The sequence below is a fragment of the Siniperca chuatsi genome, linkage group LG13 (genome assembly GCF_020085105.1).
Source record: "Siniperca chuatsi isolate FFG_IHB_CAS linkage group LG13, ASM2008510v1, whole genome shotgun sequence".
NCBI classification, from domain to species: Eukaryota; Metazoa; Chordata; class Actinopteri; order Centrarchiformes; family Sinipercidae; genus Siniperca; species Siniperca chuatsi.
Genome location: NC_058054.1, coordinates 22272465 through 22288934, shown reverse-complemented (window position 1 = coordinate 22288934; position 16470 = coordinate 22272465). Strand labels below are relative to the sequence as shown.

At 41.4% G+C, this 16470-nt stretch overlaps 2 protein-coding genes across 4 annotated transcripts; both read left to right on the top strand.

Annotated features, from left to right (window-relative positions):
• The first annotated feature begins 4876 nt into the window (after nt 1-4876).
• LOC122886356 (zinc finger protein ZFMSA12A) lies at nt 4877-9006 on the top strand. Of its 3 annotated transcripts, none has more exons than XM_044218413.1 (7): nt 4877-5067; nt 5783-6006; nt 6209-6301; nt 6390-6482; nt 6606-6716; nt 6826-6958; nt 7287-9006. In XM_044218413.1, the coding sequence occupies exons 1-7, from the start codon at nt 5064-5066 to the stop codon at nt 8672-8674; spliced, it is 2046 nt and encodes a 681-aa protein (XP_044074348.1). In that variant the 5' UTR covers nt 4877-5063; the 3' UTR covers nt 8675-9006. The 3 variants fall into 3 exon arrangements, with proteins under 3 accessions (XP_044074348.1, XP_044074349.1, XP_044074350.1); XM_044218414.1 differs by having other exon boundaries at nt 4878-5067; nt 5804-6006; XM_044218415.1 differs by lacking the exon at nt 4877-5067 and having other exon boundaries at nt 5865-6006; nt 6112-6301.
• Nucleotides 9007-9475: 469 nt separating this feature from the next.
• LOC122886355 (zinc finger protein 665-like) lies at nt 9476-15165 on the top strand. Its single transcript, XM_044218412.1, has 7 exons — nt 9476-9673; nt 10587-10789; nt 10905-10997; nt 11514-11609; nt 11800-11910; nt 12017-12146; nt 12259-15165. Exons 1-7 carry the CDS (start codon nt 9661-9663, stop codon nt 14133-14135), a joined length of 2523 nt encoding a protein of 840 aa, XP_044074347.1. The 5' UTR covers nt 9476-9660; the 3' UTR covers nt 14136-15165.
• The last annotated feature ends 1305 nt before the right edge of the window (nt 15166-16470 follow it).

The window sequence follows — 16470 nt, the reverse complement described above, 5'->3', positions numbered from 1 at the left end:
TAGGATATTTTGTCTTTTCATGCTGTGTGATTGTGTTACTTTTATGTGCTAATTAGAAGTTAAGTTGAAATTAATTCATTTGAGTCAAATGTGTTGAAATAAATGATTATTGAATTATGAAATGATATGTAAATTGTAAATCCTGAAATATTACAGCTGTTTGGTTGCTACAAGTGAGCTAATTGTAGCAGATGGTGGGTGGCGGTAAAGCAACGAGATGTCAATGGAAATACACAACGACTGGATCAGCAGGACGTGAACGAGGAAACAACAATCAGCAAAGTGTGGGAATTTCAAATCGACTTGAAGATACACTCTTGGTGGCAGCTGAGCACAACTACTCAGTGAATGGATCAGAGGTAGGCAGTTGGGCAGAAATGGATTATGATGAAGAGTATGAGGAGGAAATGAGGGGACAGATTAATGAAAAACGAGGCAAAGGGAATATAAGAATAAGAAATGACAGTGATGTGAGATCTGAAAGTGAGGAAAAAGGGCATGAGCAAGTCCAGAGGGAAAGACCTGAGAAATGTATTGTCATAATAATGTTTAATGAAAAAGCTCAAGAAAACATGAAGAAAGTAAACCCATTTATGCTAACAACAACTCTGGTAAGTAAGATAGGGGAGATACTATATGTGAAGGTCCTTATGATGGCAATCTCTTGGTGAGATGTGCGGATGAAGAACAACTTGAAAGAGCACTCAAACTAAAAGAGCAAAACATAAGGAGACGAGCACAGGGAGGGTGGGAGCACCAAATGGTGCCGGATGTAAAGGAGTGATCACAGGGGTTCCAATGAGTGTAGGTATGGAGGAACTAAAGAGGAATCTCAAAGGGGGAAAAGTAGTGAATGCACAAAGACTGTAAACAACAAAAGAAGGAGTGAAAAAGGATAGTGAAACAGTACTGCTTGAAGGTGAAGAAGAGAGTGTGCCAAAGAAGGTATTCCTGGGTTACCCTGTGAGAGTGTATGCGCCAAAGCCACTGAGGTGCTTTAATTGTCAAAGGTTTGGACACACAGGCAAAAACTGTAACGAGAAGAGGAGATGTGCAAGATGTGGGGGGCGACCATAATTATGGGAAGTGTGGAACAGGGGTGCAACCAAAATGCTGTAACTGTGGAGAAGTGCATAATGTGGAATGGGTGTGAGACAAGAGAATAAAATCCAAAAAGAGTGGAAAGAAGGATCACTTATGCAGAAGCTGTAAGAGTGTCCAGAGAACAGAGCAATGCTACTAATGAACAAGGAGCAATGGGGGTTCGAGAGCTACAACAAAGATCAAGTGGCAGGATTTATGTGGACAAAAGGGCTTCAGTTACATTCATTGCAGGAGTGATTAACAGTACAGCTGAAGTAAAATCAAATTATCAAATCCAGCTGGTTGTCAAAGCAGTTAATCATTTAGGATTAGTGGGACTGACATGGGAAGAAGTGAGGGAGAACCTCACAAATCAGTCAATCCCGAAAGCACCATGGGTTGGTTAATACTAATTATGGTAATTCTATTACAATGGAATGCCAGGAGCTTAAGGCAGGAATTGAAGCATTTCATTAAAGAAATGGCTGTAAAACCAGATGTAGTTTGTGTTCAGGAAACCTGGTTAAAACCAACTTTAGACTTTTTGGTACATGGATATACAGAGATAAGGAAAGATAGAAATCATGGGGGGGGAGGAGGTTGTGCTACTTTCATCAAACAAGATATTCCATATAAGGTATGGACGTGGTGGACATGTGGGAAAGGGGGGGGGGGTTATAATAAACTACTACAATCCGTGCAAAAGGTTGGACTTGGATAGCCTACTAAGGATACAAGGACAAAACAGACATAAAATAATATGGTGTGCAGATTTTAATGCTCACAATACAATGTGGGAGGGTTCGCATTCAGACTCAAATGGAAAGGTAATTGAGGATTTGATGGATGAAAGGGATTCGGTCTGTATGAATGATGGTAGAGGACATAACAACAGGTACTGAATCAGCATTAGATCTAGCATTAGTGTCTAATCCCTCGGCTGGAGTTAGTAACTGGGAAGTTTGGACAGCTACAACAGTAAACAACGATCACAACCCAGTCTCATGCTCGGTGGGAGAAAGAGTTGAAGTGAGACCAGGCGGTGGAATCCCAAAATGGGTCTTTAGAAAAGCAGATTGTTATCAGTTCCAGAAGTTGAGTGAGGAACCAATGACAAGGACTGACATCTCTGGTGATGTAGAAGAAATAAACAGTCAGGTAACCTCAGCAATTATTATGGCAGCAGATGGATCTATACCCAGGAGTAAAAATAGGAAGAATAGAAAACTGGTACCATGGTGGACAGAGGAGTGCCATCAGGCTGTAAGAAACCGGAACAGAGCATTTAGACAAGTTAAAAGAACCCATAACACGCAACATTTGATTCAGTATAAGAAGGCACAGGCAGTGGTGAGAAGAACAGTACGCCATGCTAAGAGGGAAAGTTGGAGACATTTTTGCAACAAAATAGGAAGAACAACACCTGTGGGAGAGGTATTGGGAATGATAAAGAGGATGGGAGGAGAAAGAAGGGAATGGGAGTATCCAGTTACATCTGAGGAGGAAACGGCAGTCTCCAATAGGGATAAGGCAGAGATCATGGCCAAGTCATACAAATAGTTCTGAAAATGTATCAGAAGAAGGGAGACAAAGAAGGGAAAGAACAATGAGGCAGCATGCAGGTGTGTTAGACAGGAGTGAAGAAGCAGATGATATAATTGATGAACCATTTTCTTTGGCAGATATGGTGAGAGCAATAAATAGATCAAGACCAACCTCTCCAGGGGAAGATCAGGTATGCTGTGTGGAGCAGTAGTGATTCCGATAAGAAAACCTGGCAAGGATCCATCTAAACCCACCACTTATAGGCCAATAGCACTAACATCAAATCTATGCAAGATAATGGAAAGGATGATAACAGAGAGGTTATCGTATAAGCTTGAGAAGAGAGGAATCCTGGCAAGTTATCAGAGTGGTTTTAGGAAAGGAAGGAATACTATGGACTCAGTGATAAGGCTAGAGACTGAAATAAGAAAGACCCAGGCAAATAAAGAGATAGTAATTGCAGTGTTTTTTGACATAGAAAAAGCATATGACATGATGTGGAAGGAAGGATTGTTAATTAAGCTGCACAAGATGGGTGTTGGTGGGAGAAAGGATTTTCTGTTTGGAAAAAAAATCAAGGTACGGGTTGGGTCAGACTTGTCAAGTCAGTATACAGTTGGAAATGGCACACCTCAAGGCAGTGTGATAAGCCCGCTACTTTTCATCATTATGATCAATGACGTCTTTTCAAAAGTACCAGTAGATATAGGTAGGTCACTGTTTGCAGATGATGGGGCCTTGTGGAAGAGAGGATGGAACGTAGAGCATGCAATCAGGAAAGTGCAAGGAGCGATTGATGAGGTGGTGGAGTGGGGTTATGAATGGGGGTGTAGGTTCTCTTCCAGCTCTCTTTTAAAAAAATTGGATGTGATTCAGGTACAGGCATTGAGAGTGTGCAGTGGGGCTTTTAAAACATCGCCAGTACCTGCCCTACAGGTAGAAATGGGAGAAATGCTGTTGTAATTAAGAAGGATGTAACTGATGGCAAACTACTGGGATAATTTGCAGGGACACAATGATTCTCATCCCACAAAAGGAGTGTTGCAGGAGTGCTGGGGGAATGGGAGGAATCTGAGGGATAACTTTGGCCGAATAGGGCATGACATTACAAAAGAACTAGGAGTGTTTGATCGGAGGATAAGCCCTTCAGAAGTTTATCCTGTGATGGCTCCATGGATGCTTATTTGGCCTGAAATAGATTGGTATTTGTTAGAGGTAAAAAGGAAAGAAAAAGATCAAATTGATTTGATAAGTACTTTCAACTACCATGTAATGAAAGAGTATAGTGATTTTATACAGATTTATAAGGATGGAGTTAAGAAACCTGAGACAGGAGTGACAGGATTTTGGGCAGCAATACCAGCAAAAGGAATTGGAATCAACAGGAGAACATCCAATATGTTAAGGGTTTACACAGTGGAGATGTTGGCAGTGTTGGTGGCACTACCTACCTGCACACACCCTAGCAAGTTTAAGGTCTTTTCATTCAAACAGCCGTCAAGATATACTATATGAAGTCCTTCAGTCAGTCACAAGAATAGCACATCAGGGAGGTCAGGTAAAATTTCTGTGGGTTCCAGCACATGTAGGGGTGAGGAGAAATGAAAGGGTGGATGAGTTAGCAAAGATGGCTTTAAAGAAAGGAAATATAGAAATGCAAATTAGTATCGGTAAAGCAGAGGTTAAATGTTTAATCTGGGAAAAAACAAATAAATTATGGCAAGAAAGGTGGGACAGAGAGGGGAAAGGGAGACATCTATGTAAAATTTAAAAAAGTGTCAAAGTTACTAGGGTAGGTAGTGGACACATGAGAGAGAAAACAGTGTTCACGGTTAGGGCACTGTGCACTAAATAAAACGCTGAAGGGGGTATGGGACACAGAGAGAGATGATGAGGAATAATTTGAGGGAATTAGGGGTGCAGAAATTCACATTAAAAGAATTACTGAGCATGGGTGAGAGAGCACAGGTCAGGGTACTGTTAGCTTTTCTAAGGGGTTTTTAATAGGATATGATGGAAAAACAGGAATAGGGTGCTAGGGCGGCTGACACTGATAGCATGGAGGATAAAACGTAGATCAGGGTGTGTGTATGTGTGTGTGTGTGTGTGTGTGTGTGTGTGTGTGTTTCTTATTTTATTTTATTTTGAAGGGATTTAGAGTCAAAGTCAATTTTCTGTTCCACACTCCGGAGCAGAAGGTGGCGGTAATGCACCAATAAGCTAGATGCCAACCGTCGTAAAACAAGAAGAAGAAGAAGAAGAAGAAGAAGAAGAAGAAGAAATAATAATAATAATAATAATACACAACACAAAGTAGAGTCAGGAAGTGGTGTTCAGTTGCATTTGACAGCGAGAAGCAAGCAGCGAGGTTTCGGATTAGAAAATTAGGAGACATTCATCAGTGTCAACTCAACATAGCTCTTCGGGGGAATAAAATGGGTAACGTCTGTTGGTTTTGATGTTGTTAGCTTTTCTGCTAACAGCAACTTCCTAGCTTTGACTTATCAAACTGCTAACAGTCATAATTATTCCTGGAGGTATTTTAGATATATGTAACGCGAGGGGAGAAGCCATTGCAGTCTATACTATATTTATTTCATTTTGGGCATATAACGAACAGAAGAATTCAGTTTTCCACTTTCTTGAGAAACTATTTGTTGTGCATCTCTAGCCCCAGTCATGCCCACTATATTAGAACTACTGATAATACACAAGTGCCTCTCAAAATGCTAACAGTGGACAAACCCAATGGAAATGAAAATAAATAAACATAACCAATACTTTTTTGGGGCACCTAAAGGACTTCATTTAGTTGAGCTTCTTTTCCTCTTTAAATTTTATTAACCAACTAAAAAAAAACAACATACTGAGGTTAACATCTCTTTTTCAAGAGAGACCATGCCAAGAAGACAGCATTAAAACACTAAACACATGAAAACACATGAACAGGCTAAGAAAATTGTTACACACTATACTCAATATCCACTAACAATACAAAACTAATGCTACATGCAGCCTTTGCTACTTTTGTCACACCTTATGTGATTTATATGACTACTGCCTGATCATACAGCATTTATGTGTGTGCAAAACGATGCACAGGCCACTTTGTTGGTGTGTTTGAAGTGTGATTGTATGACCTGTCTGCTGAAAGGAGCCGTCCTCCCCCTTGCAGAAGCTCCCCTGCCCCTGTCCTCGCTGAGGCTCCTGGTTCCACCTCTGCGGGTGATGTCGGCTGTGATGTGGAAGGTGGTTCGTTTGAGAAACATCAAGCATTATGGGAAAGTGGAGGAGTTTTTGTCCTTGGTAACAGAAGCCGTCCCTGACATCTTGACAGACAGACAGATGAGGCTGCTCACTCTGGGCTTAAGAGCAAAGGTAAGAGATACAGATTTACTATATATCATCAATGTCAGTGTAGTGGTGTTTAAATTTGTTATACTGTCAATTTATTCCTGTCATTTTTCCACCCCTCCATTTCAGTATGTAGGCAGAAAATAATATGAACAGATAAGAGCTGGCACTTGTGCATGTAGCTACACAGTGGGATTCAGTGACTCTTGGTTAATGGCTTTTCCAGATGACATTACAGATGTTAAGTTCTGAACACTCAGAGGATCTAAGAGGTGTTAAAACACACTTGGACAGTCTCCTGCCATCTAGCTCAAAACAGGTGTGTGACTTTTTCAATCATGGACAATAAATGTTGTCTGTTTAGGAAGTGTTCTGCTTATTTTAGATGTGTTCATTTTCCTTGACAGGTTCATCCAGGAAATGAAGCTCTTGAAGACAACTTTGCCAGACTTGTTCAAAGACTCCTGGAAGACCCAAAGGGGAGAGAGCACTTCCTCAAGGTGTGTCTCTGCTTTTGCCTTATTGTTAGTTTTGACATGAAAAGGAGCAGTTTGTTTGATTGTCAAAATGATGCATTAACATGAGCTTTTACATGCTTTGGGTTGAAATTGTCCACTTCACAGAATGTGTTTCCTGCGGAGTATGGGCCTGACTTTGATGCAGCTCTGGAGACATTGATTTGTGAGTTCTTCACCAGACTGGAAGAGTTGCTGCTTATACCAGACTTTAAGCAGGTGAAGACAGCAACTTATGCCATAAAAATTGCAGTTTACTATGCATTTCCAGAGATTGGTTGTCAGGTTCCAGTCCATCAAAATCATTTTTTTTTGTTGTTTGATAAAGACGGCAGTGTGGATCAGTGATACACCCTCTGTGCTAGAAGATTACATGCAGTGTGTATCCAAAGCAGATGACCTCAAAGTACTGCTCAGAAGCAGGGTCCACTGTGGTAAAATGGCCACAATGAATACCAGTGGTAAGTCTGTCTGCCTGGGATACCAGCCAGGTTTTTAATGTGCATATTAGTGCTGAAACAGTCAGTCGGTTAACAGCAAAAAATGCCAAACATTTGCTGGTTTTTATATCATTGTAAATTGATATCTTTGGGTTTTGGACAGTTGGTCAGACAAAACAAACAATTTGTGATTGACATTGTTCACTGTTTTATGCCATTTATAGACAAAATGGTTTATCAAATACTTGAAAAAACAATCCGCAGATTAATTGGTAATGACAATAATTATTAGTTGCAGCCCCAGTGCAGATATATTACGACCACTTTTTTAATTTCTCTTTTCAAACAGTGCCCTCTCCCTCAGAGCAGCGGCTCTTCTCATCATTATCTCTCCCTCCTTCACTGCGAGAGACCAACGCCAAAGACGTGGAATCTAACACACAAACATTTGAAAACCAAAGAGAATCTGAGGGGATTTCTCCTCAGGGGGCAGGAGATGTGGGGATACAGGATGCAAGATCTGAGGAGGGAACAAACATACTGGACTGTAGCGATGCAGAAGAAACAACAGGAGGGAAATGCAGTGACAGCGTTCCTGATGTTCACATTGTGGAGGAGTACGATGACAGAGCGTCGGCCACCTGCCGAGCTCCATCTACATCTGCTGAGGCTCCTGTATTGTCCAGCTCTATGATTGGCCCTCCGCGGCAGAGAGTTGCACACAAATGCACTCAGTGTGGAAAGTGCTTCATTTACCGTTATGAGCTCCTGGAGCATCAGAGGCTGCACACCGGAGAACACCCTTACAGCTGCTCTCAGTGCGGAAAGGCCTTTAGGAGGACCTCAGACCTGTCAACTCACAGGCGGACACAGTGCAGAAAAGCAGGTTATATTTGCATCAAATGTGGGAATAGCTTTCAATCTATACAGGACAAATTTAGACACCAGTGTGTTCATAGTGTGCAGACGTTTGACTGTTCTCAGTGCGGAAAAAGCTTTAAGAAAATGCACTTGCTGGGTAAGCATGAGCTGACTCACACCCAGAACCGTATCTTCACATGCAGACAGTGCGGGGAAGTGTACCCAAATATGAGTGAGCTGAGGTCCCACCAGAAGATTCATCCTCCCGAGCTGTCCAATCAGTGCATGCAGTGTGGGAAATTTTTCAGCTCTGTTGCCTGTTTGACAGCCCATGAGCTGCGCCACAGGCAACAGAGAACACAGATTTGTGCCCGTTGTGGCAAAGCTTTCAAGAACAAACATGACCTGAACCTTCACATGCGCAGTCACACGGGCGAGAGGCCGTTTCAGTGCACATACTGTGGGAAACGTTTCTCGGTGTCAGGAAACTTGAACATACACGTAAGGACCCACACTGGAGAGAAACCGTATCTGTGCTCTGACTGTGGCAAGGCTTTTGTTTCAGCCGGCGAGCTGCAGATACACAGACGCACCCACACTGGGGAAAAGCCATACAAGTGCACTGTATGTGGGAGAGGATTCACCATGGCGAGCAAGGTGACACTTCATATGCGGGTTCACACCGGGGAGCGCCCTTATGTCTGCTCTGAGTGTGGGAAGGGTTTTTCACGTGGCAGCGAATTGAAAAAACATACCATGAACCATACAGGGGTTCGACCCTATGCTTGTCAGCTGTGTGCAAAGACTTACACATGCCTCAATCACCTGAAGAGACACTTGAAAACTCACAATGTAGTCCAAAACCAGTCGGTCTAATTCCATTGATTACCATATGGCTTTTCATTTTTTCAAATGAATTTTGTATTCATGCAACTAGCCTGGACTGATTGTAGTGTTGACTTTATGCACTGTGTAATAGGTTTTGCACTCACCCTCTCTTGTAAGGACTATGTTGCTGAAGTTCTTGTTTTTACAGACTGATTAATTATCCTGCGTTGTCAGAACTGTTCTGATTGTATCCTCTAAAAATCTTTAAGTGCAGCTTTTGGGCCTGACATGTAAGTGTATTACTTTTGTTTTTTGAAGTCATAAAACATATGTTACAAGGGTCTCTAAGAAACCATACAAAAATAAACAATAAATCCCAACTATGCTATGGAAGTACCTCATTTGTTTGTTCCTGACAACAGCAGAATTTGTTCTTGAATCCAACATGGAAAATCCTGCTGTGGTTTTCCACAATAACAATATTCTATATTTGTGATCTCTAAACATAATAATAACAAATTAGACAACTGAAATAAATGCACTTAAGCTCCTGTGATCCTGGTGGTGGTTTTTTTTTTTCTAGATTGTATTCAAAACAGAAATTATAATTGCTTTAGTGACTCTTATTTTGAAATGTAGTTTATACAAATATTTATTTAAAACATGTTACCTTAAAATTATCTGGATGAGTTTGAGACATTAAAAAACATGAGGGATATAAGAAAATACAGTTTATCAAGTTTAAACGTTGCTTTTAAGATTTAGTTGTTTGATTATCCGGAGAGGCGGTGCTTCTCATTTTGACAGTCGAGTGAGTTGAAATTGCTTTATCCGGGCTGCCCCGTAAAGCAAAACGAACCTCGCTGTTACAAACTGACACTGACTGGGCCAACGCTCCCCAGAATGAACAACGTGTTTCAGGAAGAAGTTGGCGCCTGAGGCCCCGTATGCGGTTAGCTAGCACGCTAACCGAAAGTATGAAAAATATTCCATTGTAATGATTTTTCTTTTCATCGTTATTAAAGAATTCCACAATGAACGACATGGGTATGTATTCGCTTGCGAAGCTCGTCAAAACAGTGTTTTTTCCCTTCTTATGCGGCTAGTCGGATAACTAAAGCGAAGGATTAGCCAAGGCTCAACAGGCCTAGACTAATCCCTGGAACAAGGATTGTTTTCCCCAATAATAGGCCGGTTTTACCTGGCAACATCAGCGGCCTTGTGGCTAGACTGGTAACGTTAGCCAACGCTTTGCCTTGAGCACAAACAGTAACGATATCTTGTGTTTAAAACGCTTTTTAATGGTCGAAGAGGTTTTTTTAAATGTAGCAAACGCAACACTGTTTGGTCTTTTTGCCTGACAGTTAGCAAGAGCCATCTTAATTTGAAATAAAGCGACTAACGTTTATGTTATGTTTGCGAACGTAAACCGTTCGCGTCCCATCAGTAAACTCACTCCTTTGCCATTTCGCGCAGTGTGCGGGGCAATGTTAAAACACCGAATATGTTTGTGTTAGCATTAGAGGACTAGTCCAACGTTTATTACTATAAACATGCAATGAGTCGTGGGAGCTAGACGTATAAACACACGCCTGGTGCTCTAGATAGTGCAGTGTTTCACACTGTAGCTAGTATAGGGGATGGATACTATAGGAAAGTGAACACCGTGCTGATTTAAGTGGCTGTTGACTTTAAAGTGAGGTGTTGTAACGTTACTGATTTCATTTCCAGTCTCCCATTAGCATTGGAGTCTATTCCCCTTCCTCCTAAAATAAGTTATATTTGTTGAAGACCTAGCATGAATGACTATTTGCATTAAATCCAATCTTTCAAACATCTTCACCAACTAGACTTAACATATTTAACATTATAAGTTAACTGTGGGCATATGTAACAGCAGTTACAGTGTACAAGGTTCCCATCTTGCTTTTAAGTTTGTTTGACTAATTTCTCTTTGAAGAATTCAGCGTCCCCCTGTCCTCGCTGGCACTCCTTGTCCCACCACTTCGGCTGATGTCAGCAGTGATGTGGGAAGTGGTACGCCAGCGGAACATAAAGCACTATGGGAAACTGGAGGAGTTTGTGTCCATGGTAACAGATGCAGTTCCTGAACTGATGAGTAAAAGAGAAGGGAGACTGCTCTCACTGGGCCTGAGAGCAAGGGTAAGTGTTTTGAAATGTGTAGGTCCATCATGTGTATAATGGGATCTATTCAAATAAGAGACCCAAGAAAAAGGTGTCATGGAAACATTCAAATTATGAATTAAATTTCCTCTAGACGACTCTTGAACTGTTGCGTTCTGAACACCCTGAAGATCTCAAGGCTGTTGAGACCCACCTCAACCGAATCCGATCTTCTTGCATTGAGGAGGTGAGTGTTTTTATTGAGATATATAGATATATATATAGATATATAGATATAGATATATAGATAGATAGATAGATAGATAGATATATATATATATATATATATATATATATATATATATATATATATATATATATATATATATATATATATATATATATATATATATATATATATATATATAGATATATAGATATATAGATTATAGAACTGAAATTATTAGTTAACTAATTCATTAATCGATCAGCAGAAACTATTATTTGATAATTGGTTAATTGTTTGACTAAAATGTAAAGCAAAAATGCCGATCTGTTGACTGGTTCCAACTTCTCAAATATCTTCATCTTATATGATAGTAAATTGGATATCGTTGAGTTTTTTGATTAAACAAGAAAATAATCATCAGATTAATGAATAAAGTCATTGGTTGCAGCCCTAATTGGTTATTTCATGTTTTATTCATATGATATTTCGTTTGCTCTAAATCATGTGACTGCAGTGTTTTGTTGTGTAACGCAGACAAATGATCCTGTAATTGAAGCACCAGAGGCAAACTTTATGAAGCTGGTTCAAGGCCTCATTGAAGACACAGATGGCAGAGAACACTTTCTCAAGGTAAAAGTAATATTACATTTGATGTGTATGATGCAGTAAATAGTACGATCTGCCAAATTTCAAATGTTATAAATCCATTTCGGAATTTTACCTAACAAAATCTGAGATATTAAATGTAGCTATTGCCTGTCGGGCCATAAAGGACAATGCCATGTGTTGAAGGTGTCTGGTTGTTTTTTTCCTCTGACAGAATGTGTTTCCAGTGGAGTATGGCCCGGACTTCGACACGGCACTGGAGACGCTGGTTTGTGAATTCTTCACCAGACTGGAGGAGCTGCTGCCAATACCAGATTTCAAACAGGTGCAAAGAGGATTTCTGAAAGATAAGAAAATAAAGTCAGTAAATATAAGCACTTTCAACTTGAAATTCAAAATGTCTCTTTTTTTTTTTTGTGCCTCTTGTGTAGACTGCATCCTGGATCAGTGCTGCCCCCTCTGTGCTAGAGGAGTACATGCAGTGTGTCTCAAACGGAGAGGACCTTAAATTTCTTCTTCAAAGCAAACAGTGCCACGGGAAATTGGCTAAGAGTAGTGTTGGTATGTACACAATTTACATTTACACTTATAAACTAGTCAAAATATGGTGTATTAGTTGAAGAGGGAGACTGTATTAACACTTTGTCGTAATTTTCTCATGTTTTCCCTGCAGCTCCGTTTCAGTCAGATGATCTTCTCATTCCCTCTCTGTGTCTCCCTCCTTCGCTGGAAGTGGCCATCGCTTCCCACCCGAGTGCTTGTGACGACGTAAATAATGACGTTCCTCAGATTGTCATGTTCGACGAAGAACTATCTACAAACCCCTCCACCTCAACTGACTTTCCTGAATCGCCAAAAAGGACAGACATCTCATCATCTCCTCGCAGGAGACAGCAGTCAGGGATGCATAAATGCCCCGAGTGCGACAAATGCTTCAAGCATCACTCTGTCCTCATCGAACACCAGAGAGTCCACAGTGGGCTGCAGCCTTACAACTGCTCTGAGTGTGGGAGGGCTTTCAGAACAGCAACTCTGCTGGCCGGTCACAGGCTACGGAAATGCAAAAATGCTGCGTATCTGTGCATTAAATGTGGGAACAGTTTTCCAACCTCATTGGACAAATTCAGACACCACTGCCCAAAACGGGGCCGTAGCTATGATTGTGGGCACTGCGGAAAGAGTTTTCAAAAGTCCAGCAGCTTAAAGGAACACCTGCTTACTCATGTCCAAAGCCGCCTTTTCAAGTGCAGTCATTGTGGGGTAGGTTTTTCAGGAATTGGTGACCTGAAGTATCATCAGCAGGCAGATCATGATAAGCCTTATCAGTGTAAGCAATGTGGAAAGAGCTTTATCTCCTCCAAGTGTCTGGCCAAACATCAACAACGGCATGAAGAGGTCGGTGAAATGGAGACCGCCAAATTAATGAGTGGAGGTAAACACAGGAAGAGTGGCTCTGCTCATCGGACTTCCTCGACATCTATGTCCTCCAGGAAAACATCTGTCAAAGGCCTCTACCCACGAGGACGAGTCACACATAACTGTCCACTGTGTGGAAGGAGCTTTAAGTATCGGTTTGAATTTCTCGAACACCAGAGGTTCCACACTGCGGTGAAGCCTTACAAATGCTCTCAGTGTGGTAAAGCCTTCCGCACAGAAGCTCACCTGTCCGGCCACAGGAAGAGAAAGTGTAAAAACGCTGCGCACATATGCACCAAGTGTGGGTGTCAGTTCAGGTCTCTACACGAGCGGGTCAGACATCAATGTGTCCAGCTGCTGACAAAATATGAGTGTTCTCATTGCGGCAAGACCTTCAAGATGGCCCACCTGCTGAGGAATCATCAGATGAGTGAGCACCAGCTCCCCTACAGCCCCAACCATCGCTTCAGGTGCAGATACTGTGATGAGACTTTCCCTGGCATCAGCGAGCTGAAGTACCATCAGAGAGTTGACCACGAGAAACCCTATCAGTGTCAGGAATGTGGCAAGTGTTTCCTGTCTGAAAAATGCCTGGCCAACCACGAGCTGCGCCACAACGATGACCGACCAGAGAGCTGTCTCGTGTGTGGCCGCGGCTTCAGAAACCGCTACGACTTGAAGCAGCACATGCGCACTCACACAGGAGAGCGACCTTACCAGTGCACTCACTGTTCACAGTGTTTCTCCACAGCAGGAGGACTGAGGAGTCACACCAGGGTTCACACCGGAGAGAAGCCGCATGTTTGCCCAGATTGTGGCAAGGCTTTCTCCCAGATGGGTGCAATGCGCACCCACAGGCTCACTCACACAGGAGAAAGGCCATTCAAGTGCACAGTGTGTGGCAAAGGTTTTACAATGGCACACAAGGTAACTGTTCACATGCGTGTGCATACAGGCGAACGGCCGTACGTGTGCTCTCAGTGTGGGAAAGCCTTCTCAGATGGAAGTGTGCTGAAGCAGCACATGCTGAACCACTCAGGAGTGAGACCGTACCACTGCCAAATCTGCCCCAAGACCTACACCTGTCTGAACCACCTGAGGAGGCACCTGAAAAGCCACTCCAACATGAACTGAGTCAGGCTTGAAGGCAAACTGGAGCAGAATCTTGGAGAACATTTTACACATACTGAGACATTTGGCAGAGTAGATACTAAAATTGCAATGGACCAACTAAATCAAGCAATACATGAAGGAATATAGAATGTTGCTGTACAGTTGCTGTTGAAATTGAGGTTAAAAGTTCAATTTCCTCTTCACTCTAAACTAAATGTCACATTAGCCAATTGTCAAGGACTATGTGAACATTTAAGGGAATGGTTTGACATTTTGGAAAATGCCCTTATTCGCTCTGTTGCAGATAATTAGATGAGAAGATTGATACCACTCCAGTTTCTCTCCTTTAATAAGCTGGAACCAAGAGACACTTCACTTAGCTTAGCACAAAGACTGGAAGCAGGGAGAAACGACTAGCCAAGATATAATGTGTTAATAGATCTTTAGAGGTGCTAGTAGGTGGATTTTTTTTTTTAACCTTTGAACCGAGTCAGGCTAGCTATTTCTGTCTGTTTCCAGTCTTTAAGTTAAGCTAAGCTAATCGGTTGTTGGCTGTAGCTTCATATTGAACGGATAAATAGTGAATGGTATCAATCTTCTCATCTTTCTCATCTAACTATTAGCAAGGAAGTGAATGAACATATTGCACAAAATGTGAAACCATTCCTTTAACATCAGTACAAGCAAATGGTCCGTTCCTTTCCCTCCTTCCCGACATTGCTATTCCTTGAGCTTTTTTTTTTCTTCTTACATCAGTTTCATATGCATGAATACGTTTGGATGTTATTCTGGATATTATTTGGGTGAGATACTGTATGTTCAGAAGCTGTAACATTGGTGAGAATATATTTTTGGAAAGGCCTCAAAACTAATGGAAAATGAAAACTGCGGCTCTGTAAATATACTGAAAGACAAATATTGTGAGAGTGCAAAGTTAAAATGATGACACCGTTTATTTCAACATGGCATAACTTTATTCCTGTAGGCCTTTTATATTCCCCACTATGGTTTGCAAAGTTTGTGAATTTCAAATTAAATTACCTCGGTTATACCTTGTGCATGTTGATTGAATTTATTTATTAGAGGAAAACATCAGTAGGAGTTCTCAGAAAAAGTGTGGACAGTATTGAAAGTTACATATTCGATCAGAATAAAAGAATTCACTAGATGGCAGTAGGTGACCATTGACCATTTTACCCCATTAATCTTCATGCATTGTCAGGCAGTGCTGGCCATTGGTGACCATAGGTATTGAAATGAATAATGGGATCAATCAGATATTACCTGCTTTGCTGCATACTGGAGCAACTGGAGATTATTCAAAAGATATCTGAGGAGACTAGACTAGATTTGATGAGGGACTAATGCAGTGGAAATTAATCTGGCCCACTTCCTGTCATTAACTCTATTTGGTATGGCTCGGAATCTTTATTGGCCTGCAATTTCCTGATGCTTTGACTGGCACCTAGCAGTATCTGAAGCGGTTTAAACCAGGAGAATGCCTCACTTTTTGTTCTGTTTGCATGTAGCCGCTTTAGCCCAGTTTAGCTAACAGTAAAGCTTCATCTGGATCACCACGGTTCCCAGCACCCTGTATGTTAACTTAGACCTCAGGCAGATGAAGTCTTGTAACAGGCACATTGTGATTAATCTCCTCCATATGTGGCGCACTGACTTTAATGTTTTTGCTGGAAAAGAGAAGGTGTTTTTTTTTTTTTTTAACCCATAATTTCTCCCTTGTTCCATGTTTGCGTTTCATCATTCATCATTCCTCATCCGTGGTTTCTTATGCATACTAGCTTTTGAATCATATTCTCTCAAACAAACCAAAACCTTTGCCATTCACAGGGAGATCAACCCCAAAGATGAATGTGGTGGTGTGTTAAAAGTTGCAAGATGTTAAAAACCTCAAACTGTAAAGAAAAAATATTGTCAGGCTGGAGACACTGGCCGCACTATTCCTTCTTTCTCTCTGACTCAGAAATGCTACTAATCTTCTCCACTCAACATCAGGATCCTGTGGAAACTCATGTGCTACAGCCCGTCTGCCAACAGGCTGTGCCCAAGACATTATGCAGAACCTCTCAGCTTCAGGAAGCGTGTGTTTTTGCATTTCTTTTAGCTTTATCTCGACCTTTTGATGTACATGAAAGATAATTACTTCTCAGTGAGATAATTCACTGATCTCAATCCCACCTGCTGGTTTCAGGACTGTAAAAAGGCAACAACAACAACAAAAAGGGTCCTTCCTTTGAACAGAATCGCTCAAATAATTGTGAAAACTAAAAACACTCCCAACTAATGAATTCTTCAAGAGTTTTATGGAGTAATGTATTCCTGCTGAAGGCTGGTATTG

What these genes read in the sequence shown, in the direction of transcription:
- LOC122886356 (XM_044218413.1), top strand. An exon ending in CTCTGGGCTTAAGAGCAAAG is followed by an intron (nt 6,007 to 6,208) that starts GTAAGAGATACA and finishes TGGCTTTTCCAG; the next exon opens with ATGACATTACAGATGTTAAG. An exon ending in GGAGAGAGCACTTCCTCAAG is followed by an intron (nt 6,483 to 6,605) that starts GTGTGTCTCTGC and finishes TCCACTTCACAG; the next exon opens with AATGTGTTTCCTGCGGAGTA.
- LOC122886355 (XM_044218412.1), top strand. An exon ending in CACTGGGCCTGAGAGCAAGG is followed by an intron (nt 10,790 to 10,904) that starts GTAAGTGTTTTG and finishes AATTTCCTCTAG; the next exon opens with ACGACTCTTGAACTGTTGCG. An exon ending in GCAGAGAACACTTTCTCAAG is followed by an intron (nt 11,610 to 11,799) that starts GTAAAAGTAATA and finishes TTCCTCTGACAG; the next exon opens with AATGTGTTTCCAGTGGAGTA.